The following is an 11,548-nucleotide window of genomic DNA, read 5'->3' on the forward strand; positions in this document are numbered from 1 at the left end:
GGGAGACCATCAAATCAAAATTAGAATCTTTGTATCTCAGGCCCTTTTTTCCATAAAGCACATTTTGCTAAGATAAATGGAAGCTCGGTGAAGCCTATTTTCTAATATTGGTAAATTTATGACTTACTTAAGCTTCACATTCCTCATCTGTAAAATTAGAATAATAGTACCTCATAGAGATGTTGAGGGTTTCATGGGAATATATATATATAAAGTATGTGCAGTGCTATATGTGGCATGTAGTATGTGCTCAGTAAACGATAGCTACTGTTACCTAAGGCAGTAGAATAATTTTCCTGGCAACCTGGCTCTTTTTGCTCTGTTATCTGAATTGGACTAGTTTTGACAATATTCCAAAGGACAAATCAAGGACTTGTATGCTGTTTTAGGACTTAATTTATACTACTGCATAGTCTATTTCTAAGAAAGTATCATGAAAAAACAGGTTATTTTGTGGGGAGCTGTAATAAATTACATGTCAGATTTTAAAAACTTGGCGTAGGCTAGGTTAAAAAGTTTATAGGATTATATTTAGATATTTCCGTAAGTAGGTTAGCATTTGCTTTAGCCTGACAGGCTAGAGAAAAAAAGTATACTACAGACATTTTAAAATGTAAGAGTCCAACTAATTGACACTGTGACTTTTTTTTTAATGTTTAATTTTTTCAGTAGGAAATACATGACTCAAAAATAAAAGCATAAATACAATTCAGTAAATTTTCCTCACCTTATACTCCCAAACTCTCAGTTCCCACTGCAACACCCCTTCTCTGCCAGAAACAGGTAACCACTATTATTAATTTCTCCTGTATCCTTTGAAAGTTGTTTATGCTTATGTGGCAAAAAGAAAAATTTTTTAAGATGCTGCATTTATCATATTCTAAATTTCTGTATGTGTTTAGGAATATTTCTGGACTTTCTGTCTTTTCCTATCCTGGTCTAGTTAAATTCCAGTATCACCCTGTTTTAACATGCTGCAGAACTAGTCCTCCCTCAGTGGTCTTTCTTTTCACCATCTTCTTCACTAGTCTTTTCTGTTTAAAGGTTAGGACCACTTTGTTTACTTTTCGGTTTTTGTGGGTTTTTTTTTTTTTTTTCTTTAAATAAACTAGTTATTTCCACTGAAAGTTTGGTTATATTTATTGGCAAATTGATATAGGGGAAACTGAATTCTTCATAATAAATCTTATCCAAAAGCATGGTATGCCTTTTCATTTTCTTAGGTCTTAGGTGTCCTTTGAGAGATGTTTTAAAGTTTTCTTCATGAACATCTTGCAGCTTCTTAAGTTTACTCCTGGATGTTTTTTTGTTGTTGCTTTTGTAATTGGAATATTTTCTGTTGTCATCTTCTAATTTATTGTATGTATGAAGATTATTGATTTCTGTTTATAACGGTAGCAGTTTTTTAGTGATTCTCGTGAGTATTCTAAGTATACAAAGATACTATCTGCAAAAGTTTATCACCTTTCCAATTCTGTACTTCTGCTTTTTCTCTTAATAATATTGGCTAGTTTTTCTAGTACAGTGTTACAAAATTATAATTGTAGAAGATGCCTTCATCTTGCTTCTGACTTTAGTGGTACTGTTGCTAATATTGCTTCATTGATCAGTGCTGGCTTTGGGCCCGTGGGAGATTGATTTTCTAATGTGAAGACGTACCCATCTGTAGTGTTCTATGAGTTTTTATCAAAAATGAATTTTCAGTTTTGGTCGTTTGCCTTTTTAGCACCTTTGGAGACGATTATATGATTTTTCTCTTTAGATCTGTCAATATGTTTTATATTAGATTCTCTAATAATAAATATCTTGCACTTATGGAACAGTCTCCACTCAGTCATGATATACTATCTTTTAATATGTTCTTAGATTCTGTTTTCTAATATTTGATATTTTATATAATACTTATAAATGAAATTGGAGTTTCTTTTTCTATTCAGTTTTGTCAGATTTTGTTATTTTTATATTTACTTTATATATTTTTAAGGTTTTCCATTTTCTGTTCTCAAACAGTTGTATAGAATTATACAAGGGTACTTCTACAGGTTCATGGAAAGATTCATATTACCTTTCCATTCTATTTTCCATGAACTTTTGGAAGTACACTTTTATACCTTAAGTGTTGGATAAAAAGCCTTTTAAAACATCTTAATGTGGTGCTTTTTCTGCTTGAGGAATAGATAGGATGCACAGTGCAAATTTCTTGGGCACGTGGAGTCAGATCTTATAATAAATTATATTTTCATAGAAATTGTTCATTTATTAAAGTTTTCCAAAATTTTTTTTGCTGTTGTAAAACTTTGTTTTATAGGGTACAGGGGCCGCAAGTTTTGATGAATTTGGCAATTCTAAGTACCAAAATCGAAGAACAATGAGTAGTTCTGATCGGGCAATGATGAATGCATTCAAGGAAATCACTACCATGGCAGACAGAATCAACCTCCCTCGAAATATAGTTGTAAGTTTTTTTCTACCTCCTTTAAGCCATTGTGGCATGTCTTAGCATAATTTAATGAACACATGAAACTTTGATATTGCAGCTAATTAAATGGCCTACAGTTAATTAAACTTAGTTTCTCTGCTTTGAAGGATCGAACAAATAATTTATTCAAACAAGTATATGAACAGAAGAGCCTGAAGGGAAGAGCTAATGATGCCATAGCTTCTGCTTGTCTCTATATTGCCTGTAGACAAGAAGGAGTTCCTAGGACATTTAAAGGTAAGTTTTCAGTTGCATAGATAAAAATATTATTATCTACATCATAGTAAAATAACAGACCAAAGTCAACCAGCTTTGACATTTAGAAGCTAATTTATATCTTTGTTGTTACATAGAGTAATTCACTTGAGCATCATTTGCCAGTGTCTACTTAATTTTGTTCCTTGACAACAAATTCGTACTGTGAGCTCATTGATCATGTTCTTTTCAAGCTGTTTTTTTATGCAGAGTCATTTTAGTCCATGTAAGCCCATGCAGTTTTGGCTGGTAAAATCTTTTGATTGACTGTATTTTGTGGGCCTTGAGGCCTGGCATCATAAGCCAGAGTAGGCCTTTTATAGTAAGTCTGTACACTTGATACATGAAAACTTCCTAGCATAGGTCTCTACAAGTTTCTACTCCTACCACAGGTCTCTACAGGTTTGGGAGTCAAGACTTAGAAAGTATCAGTGAAAGTTTTTTCTCTTGAGGTGTAGTGTTTGCACTTTAACGCTTGAGTTAGAGGCTTTGAGAGAACTGGTATTTTTCATCCAGTTTGCAGTTACCCATAAATACATGACAACCTGTTCACACTGTTGCCACTTTCACTGCCAAAGCTCAGAGTAGCTGAAGTCTATAGTTACCATTTATTTATCCAATGAATATATATTTTTTTACATTTTTTTTATGTTGAAGAGGCAACAGCCTTTATCATCATTATCTTTTTTATTATTATTACAACTAAAACAGGCACTTTTTCTGAAAGTGTTTGGTGGTTGAATATTTAGAATAACAGGGTCAAATATTTTATCTGATTTAGCTGTAGCCTATACTTGCAGGTATTGCATGGACATGTGACATTGTGCAGCTTAAGAGGCATTCTTTAGCTTGAGTATTTTCTTTCATCTCCTTGATACATTTCTTACAACAGATTAATATATAAATATCAAAGAAGTTTTTTGATTCGTTGAAGAAACTTATTTACGTGAAATTGAAACTTCAGAGAAGTTAATATTTTGAAAAATTAAGACCTAAATTTAACTTTAAAGCATGATGAACATTAAAGTTAACTGAGAAATTTTAAATTAGCTCCACATGAGGTATCACTGAAAGGGTTAGGGTTTCATCTTTATAGCATAATTGAATTTTTTGCAATGATAATTTATTATTTTTATGATAGAAATGATAGATTTTTAAAGGATTTATATGACTTATATTGATTATTTAATTTCTTTTCTTTTAGAAATATGTGCTGTATCACGAATTTCTAAGAAAGAAATTGGTCGATGTTTCAAACTTATCTTGAAAGCTTTAGAAACCAGTGTGGATTTGATTACAACTGGGGACTTCATGTCCAGGTTCTGTTCCAACCTTTGTCTTCCTAAACAAGTGCAGATGGCAGCTACACACATAGCCCGTAAAGCTGTGGAATTGGACTTGGTCCCTGGGCGGAGCCCCATCTCTGTGGCAGCAGCAGCTATTTACATGGCCTCACAAGCATCAGCTGAGAAGAGGACCCAAAAAGGTAGGGAAGAGTGGTAAAGCAATCGTGAAGGCTATAGTGTGTGATTGTTTTTCCATTTTAAGTGTGAACCAGGTAAATATCCAGACTCATACTTAAGAGGTAGCTCCTCAGCACCAAAACTTAAGAAAATGTACTATTTTGCTTTTAAAGTGATCATAAATAAAAACATTTGGAGGCATAACCCTGTGTTATAAGCTTACTTTTTTTCTATTTGAATTATTTAATTTTAGTTTGTACATTTTTCATTTTCAGATGTTATTTTTTTCTCCTAAGTATTCCTGATCATTTTGAATAGTCTTTTGTCCCCCAAACGTACCTTTTTTGAATCTTGAGGGGTAGGGGACCTGGTTTGTTTCGCACTGCTTAGCATGGTACCCTATAGATAGACACACTGTACATAGATGTTGACCATCAAACCTTTAACATTCTGTGAAGCCTGTTTTTTTTGTTTTTGTTTTTTCTCTTTTTGTACAGAATTCAGTTTCTCAATGAAAATTCTGAAATAAGTAGACATAAGTAGTTCAGCGTTTTAAAGCCATTTTTAAATTTAGTGTTGTAGTAAAACTTTGAAACAGGAGCACTAAGTAAATTTCTTTATGAGCATATATTCAAGAATTACTTCTGTGATCCTCCAAAAGATTTATAAAGAGAAGGGAGGAGTCAATTCTAAATTTAAAATTGAATGTATTTACTGGCTTCAGTAACTTTGTAATACCCTGTCCAGAACAGCTTTTCACCTCAGTTTAGGCTATATGTCGATAAAAGTAATAAATGATACAGAGGAATGATTGGAGAGAGGAAACCAACCATTAGTTACGTAAATACGCTATTACCCGTTTCCTTTGGCCTCCACTCATATTTTTTATGGAAATCTTTAGTCTTTTGGTACAACTGGGAAGTTATAGCTAAGCAAATTGTCCTTACTTTCATTCCTAGTTGTAAAGTTTATTCTAATCAACAACACAAAAGTATTTATTTTGGTGCTTTCTGCTGCTTATGCTTTATATGGAGGGTTTTCTTGAAATACAAGGTCGTTTTCTTCCCTACCTAGCAGACAGTTGACATTCAGATAGTTGGCATTTATCAGTATTTATCTCTAGAATAATATAGTACAACACGAGATAAGGAAATTTAAAATTAGCTAATTACACAATGACGGCAGGCATCCACACTGAAAATCAGTAAAATCTCACTGATTTGAACTGACTGAAAAGGTGGAAAAATGAGTTTGTATTAAAGGATGTTAAAAAATTCAGCTTAATAAAATATTTATAATAATTAAGCAAAATTGTAGTGTCAGTCCTTTGGTATTTCTTTTAATGACTTTAAAAGGAAAAAAAGTGATATTCAGTGACTTTTTTTTTTTTTAAAGATGACCAGTAAGGGGATCTTAACCCTTGACTTGGTGTTGTCGGCACCACACTCTCCAAGTGAGCAACCGGCCATCCCTATATAGGGATCCGAACCCGTGGCCTTGGTGCTGTCACACACTCTCCCAAGTGAGCCACAAGCTGGCCCCTGACATTCAATGACTTTAAAGGATAAAAGCAGGTCTACACTTAGGATCCTATAATAGACTAGAAATACTCATGTGAGATCAGTATACATGCTAAATATGGTTTGTAGTAGTGAAAAACATTTGCATATGCTATAATGTATAGCTGTTTGATCTCTAATATAAGTTGAAAAGAGGTTGTAGAACAATATTTATAGTATTCCATTATGTTTTTCACAAGGACCTCATAACAAGTTAGCTAGGGGAGATGTTGCAAAGATCTTTCAAAGTCAGAAATATGAAGTAAATTTCCTTGCAAGAATGTATTCATGGGGGCCGGCCCAGTGGCACACTGCTACAGTGCGCCGCTTGGGAGCGCAGCAGCGCTCCCGCCGAGGGTTTGGATCCCACATACAGACCGGCCGCTCACTGGCTGAGCGAGGTGTGGGCGCAACACCGAGGGTTGCAATCCCGTTGCCGGTCACGAAAAAAGACAAAAAGGAAAAAAAAAAAAAGAGAGAGAATGTATTCATGGATGACATCTTTGATCCTCAAAAAGATTTATAAAGAAAAAGGAGCAGTGAGTTCTAAATATGATGCCCAGTATAATAATTATCATTCATAATGTTATGCTCTGAACACTGTTTAAATGTTTTACATATATTAAACTGGTTAACACCTTTAATGTAATATGTATTACTACCATTATTATTATTGTTGTTATTGACGTTAGCTTTTTGTTTCTACCTTTTGGTGTGTATTTCCATTATCAATGTTTAATAACCAATATTTTTGGTCTTGTTTTTCACTTTGGCACTTTACACTATCACATATCACAAATTCGAATGCAGGTAGTAGAAAGGAGGTAGGATGGAAGTTATGCTTTAATATTTTGATATTTGTGTTTTAGAAATTGGAGATATTGCTGGTGTTGCTGATGTTACGATCAGACAGTCCTACAGACTAATCTATCCTCGAGCTCCAGATTTGTTTCCTGCAGACTTCAAATTTGATACCCCAGTGGACAAACTGCCACAGCTATAAATTGAGACGGCTAATGTTAAACACTTATGAACACGGAACTTTGCCTATTGTATATAGCCCAGACAAAGTGCTGAGTTGAGCCTTTAATGGGGAAAAACAAAAGACATGGTACGCATTCCAAGGCTAAATATTAATTGCTTGGCATTCTGTATGTATATACTAGTGAAACATATTTAATGATTTAAATTTCTTAATTTACTTTCTTTTGTAGCAATCTAGGAAACTATTTTGGAAGATATTTGAAATTATGTAATTCTTGAATAAAACATTTTTCAAAACTAAAGTTTTTGTTATAATTACGTGTTACTTGTAATTTATAATAAGTAATTACAAATAATGCATCTGATTGCAGCTAATAAAGCTGGTAAAGGTTCTTGTTTTCCATCATTTTTTTTATATATATTTAGGTTTTTTATTTAAATAAGGTCATGGAAATAGCAAAACCTTTTGAGAAACCATTTTTAACATCAGCAACCTATTTATATCTAGTCTTCAGTTTGAAAGAATGTGTGTGTGAGATTTATTAATATATTAAAAAGCAAGAGGTGAGGAGCTGGACCTTGAAAGGCACCAGCTTGAGAGAGATTAAAGTCTTTAAACATGTGTTTTTTTCACTGAGCTTATTGAGCAGAAATGATGATGCTGATAAATGAGCAGGAGCAGATCAACAGATATGAATTTTGAGGTGTTAACTTTTCATTTTGTAGAATCTGCATATCTATCATTCTTTTTTATTCTTTGTTATATGTACTACGATACTCACAGGATAAAGAGTACTGAACATGGATATTACTGGGCCCTGGAAGCATCCAGGGGTTTTTTAACCAGCACCCCTAGGTTATTGTGATGTGTTAGGTATTTTGTATATCACTCTTTGAGGAACATTGATTTAGGGTCTCTTAATTGCTAGGCATTGTAAGAGAAGACAAAATTTTGCTCTTTTACCAGCTAGGTAGTTTGTACAGGAGACGTGAACCCATGGTAGACATCGCCGCTGTAAACTGCACCGCTCTAAAAACAGGTGTCATGATTCTTCCACATCTGTAAGGAGGTTACCACTAGATTAGGAGGGTAATCTCCTGTTGTGGCCTGGTGAGCAGGTTCAGACTCTTGGTCCACAGAGGGACTTTCCCCTTCAGAAGTTCAGACCTTCGCTATCATTCTTCTGACCATGGAAGGGGATGGGTATTGGGACAATGAAGGCAAATGTTATTTCTCCCTTGAATGAAATGTAGGACACTCACACAGTACTGCTTAGTGTTGGGGAGAACACCAGAGATATCAACACAAGAATATTATAATCTAAATATAGGATTGCAAGTCTAGTGATGAAATTTACACTCCAGTCAGGTAGAATCCATCCCACCCAGAGTGAGACCTAGGAAGAAGGAATCTTGGTTCAGTCCGTCTCTCCCTCCATCTTTGGTCCACAGCACCTCACATCCCCACATCACATATGGACCAAGAGCAGCAGTGGAGCCCCTCTAGTAGGGCTTCCCAGGTTCTAGTGACTGAGCACAAAACTCACTTGGTGAAGACTCTGCAAGCTGCAGCCCTGCAACTAGATCTTAAAACAGTTATTTTTGCAATTATCAAAAGTCAATACAGGGCCGGCCCGGTGGCGCACTCGGTAGAGTGCGGCGGCGCTCCCGCCAAGGGTTCAGATCCCATGTAGAGACTGGTCCACTCACTGGTTGAGTGCGGTGCGGGCGCGACACCAAGGGTTGCGATCCCGTCACCGGTCACGAAAAAAGACAAAAAGGAAAAAAAAAAAAGTCAATACATACATATCATAGAAACTTGGAAAATGTATAATGAGAACTCCGTAAGTCACCCAGAAATATTATTTTTGTATTTTTTTTTCTTTTTAGCTGTTTTGGTGTGCATTATTTTTTTAAATATAGTTGATTCAGGTATAGTAATATGACTTGTTTAATCTTCTCATTTTTCTGGTTAAAAATGTGTTTATGCTGGCCAGTCAGCTCAGTTGGTTAGAGTGTGATGCTGATGACACCAAGGTCAAGGGTTTGATCCCTGTACCAACCAGCATCCAAAAAATTAAAATGGGTAACTAGAAAAATGCAGATAAACATAAAGGGAAAATAAAACTGTAGCCCCTGCCACTCATATGTGCACATTTGGTCTGTTTTTTGTTTTAAATACGTTTATAAAGCTTGGAGCAGGAGAACTGATTTTAAACGTTCATCTGGAGGCAGAGTGTTTGCTTTTTATGAGAATGTAGCTAATATTCTTGTAGGTATTTCTTGATACTAAAGAAGTTGAAAATGCTAGTTTTTCTAAACTCTCCATAAGATGCCCATATGGTTAAATCAACATAATTCCAGATACAGAAATAAGGAGAAATGTCTACTCAGATTAAGTCGTGGCAGTGTGGCCTATTGTTTTCATCTCACCCGTAGCCTCAGAGTCTGGGTGTTCTTGAAAAGAATAGATGTGATTGGAGTTGGAAGTAGTATTAAAGACCCTTTGGGAAAGTCATTTAACCTGACTACTGGGACATTTCTGTTTGTGGCAGAGAAGTGGAAATCCACAACAATTCTGTTTGGGGCTCAGTCCCCATCAAGCGTTCTCCACCTCAGCAGCACCTGGTCCTTATTTGTCCATTTATTTTTCTCCCAAGACTGTTATATCTTTTAAATATAAATGGAAGTCTATGGTTGTATGATTTTCTACTAAAATCCACTTGATATGTGAAGTGTTCATTCACAACAACTTAATCTTTAGTATAGCAAAATTATTACTAATACTTCAAAAAATTATCATGGTCAGCCATTACTAACAAGTGAAAGGAAGCTGACACATTGAAAACAATGCATTCTAAACTAGTGATTCAACGAGTCTTACTTATCCCTTGACCTGTGAAAAATCCAAGGCGTAGATGGACACTCACCTGACTGAGAGAGATGATCATACGTAGAACTTGAAGCCAGCTTCTTTTTTGGCCTACAAGCAAGTTAGCCATATTGGTGAGCTATGCAAGACAATTTCTATGAAGATAAAGTGGATCCGTCCCGTGCATGCTAGCATTTTTAAGCAGTTGAACTCTTCATTAATATGGCCCCTTTCATCTAGGTGTTTAAAACAAAGACTCACTGGATGCCACTTTTGCTAACAATCTCTGCCATTCTATGAATTCAAGGATGTGATTCATGGATCTAAGTTTCATGGAATCAGTTTCAGCGCTGTTGTCCAATCGCCATTTTGTACACCAGAGAAGCCTCCAGAAACTAAAATATCTGCCCAAATTCACTTTATAGCAAAGATGGGATTGAGGTCTCCTGATCACTCATTCCAGTGCTCTTTCCACTAAACCATATCGTTGAATCATATTTCACAGGCGGTTGCTTCAGGACTGACTTTTGTTGTACCGTTCAAATAGAATTCCATTCAATTACTAAAGAGAATACTTAAATGCAAAACTTGTATCTGGCTTCTTGGGGATAGCTTTTGAGAGTGAGTTTTTAAATTATTTTTAAATCAGCCCAGATGACAAGGAGTTAATAGCTAGAAATTTTTCATTAGCCTGTTCCACCAAACTAAATGCTTCTTAAACCAGATGCTTCCTGATAGTAAGGCTTTGTGTTCAAAGCAACAAATGTACTTTACCCATGGTTGTCTTTGGTTCCTGAGCTAATTTTGTATCACAGGTGCAAGATTTACTTTAATTATCAAGATGAACAGCTGAGGGGGTCAACCTATTACCCATCCAGTCTTAATCTAGCCAAGAGGCCTCTGTGCTACATGTCAATATTTTCAATTGTCAGTGGCCCTGACTTTTCCTCTTGCTGGAGTTTTAATCTCATCTGCCAATTGTGGAACTATTGAAAGATTCCCTGACCCCCAATCACCTCCTCATTCTCCCCCTCCCAGATATTTACACACACACTTACACTCAGGATCTCAAGATTGCAAGGAGTCACTGCGAGAGCACCATTCAACTGATCTCTAGGTTGTAGCGGCCCCAGCATCTTTCACTAGCATGAACTTCCATTCATAACCCTCACTGGAAAACCTCTGGCTGAGGGGTGGGGGCTAAGGGGTTAAACTGCCATTTTGGGAGGTTCAAGCTTGCACTTGGTGAAAGAGGAGGGAAAAGGTGACTCTGAGAGAAAAAAAAAAGTTTTCTCTGTACTCACACACCACTCAACAACATTTCTGACACCATATGTGTGGGGGTATTTCCCCATACACCAAGCAGTTCCCCGGCAGACACCAGCTGGGTGTCCTCTAATTCAGTTCAGCTCTGGCACTATCTTCTTGAGATAGCGTCAGATCCCTCGGGTTAAGAGGCAGTCCCGCAAGACTACTCCGCCCTCCACCACCATTTCAGAAGCCAATCACAAGCAGCACGTTGTCCCCTGGACCTTCACCCAGCTGTACATGGGGCTCCTACTGCCTCCTCCTTGGGTTCCATTAATTTGCAGTTCACAGAACTCAGGGAAACACACTTATTGGTTTATTTTAAAGGATATTACCAAGGATACAGATGAACAGCCATATGAAGACATGTGTAGGGCAATTTATGCGGGAAGAGGTACAGAGCTGCTGTTTCCTCTCTGGCCACACCACCTTCCAGAAGCCTCTCCGTGTTCAGCTGTCTGGAAGCTCTCTGAACCTCATCCTTTTAACTTTATGGAGGCTTCATTATGTATCCATGATTGATTACATCATTGGCTACTGGTATCAACTCAGCCTTCAGCCTCTCTCCCCTCCCTGGAGGTCAGGGGTTGGGGGGGACTGAAAGTTCCAACCCTCTAATCACATGATT

General features: G+C 36.4%; 1 protein-coding gene across 1 annotated transcript in view; it reads left to right on the plus strand.

Annotated features, from left to right (window-relative positions):
* GTF2B (general transcription factor IIB) overlaps positions 1–7,132 on the plus strand; it is a 32,149-nt gene extending 25,017 nt beyond the window's left edge. The window contains exons 4-7 of the mRNA XM_008584997.1: positions 2,309–2,455; positions 2,587–2,716; positions 3,939–4,220; positions 6,626–7,132. Coding sequence (XP_008583219.1) covers positions 2,309–2,455; positions 2,587–2,716; positions 3,939–4,220; positions 6,626–6,759 — 693 coding nt within the window. The 3' untranslated portion in view covers positions 6,760–7,132. The remainder of the gene's footprint in view (positions 1–2,308; positions 2,456–2,586; positions 2,717–3,938; positions 4,221–6,625) is intronic.
* Positions 7,133–11,548: the final 4,416 nt, after the last annotated feature.

Source organism: Galeopterus variegatus, unplaced genomic scaffold, assembly GCF_000696425.1.
Source record: "Galeopterus variegatus unplaced genomic scaffold, G_variegatus-3.0.2 Scaffold3418, whole genome shotgun sequence".
Classification (NCBI taxonomy): Eukaryota; Metazoa; Chordata; class Mammalia; order Dermoptera; family Cynocephalidae; genus Galeopterus; species Galeopterus variegatus.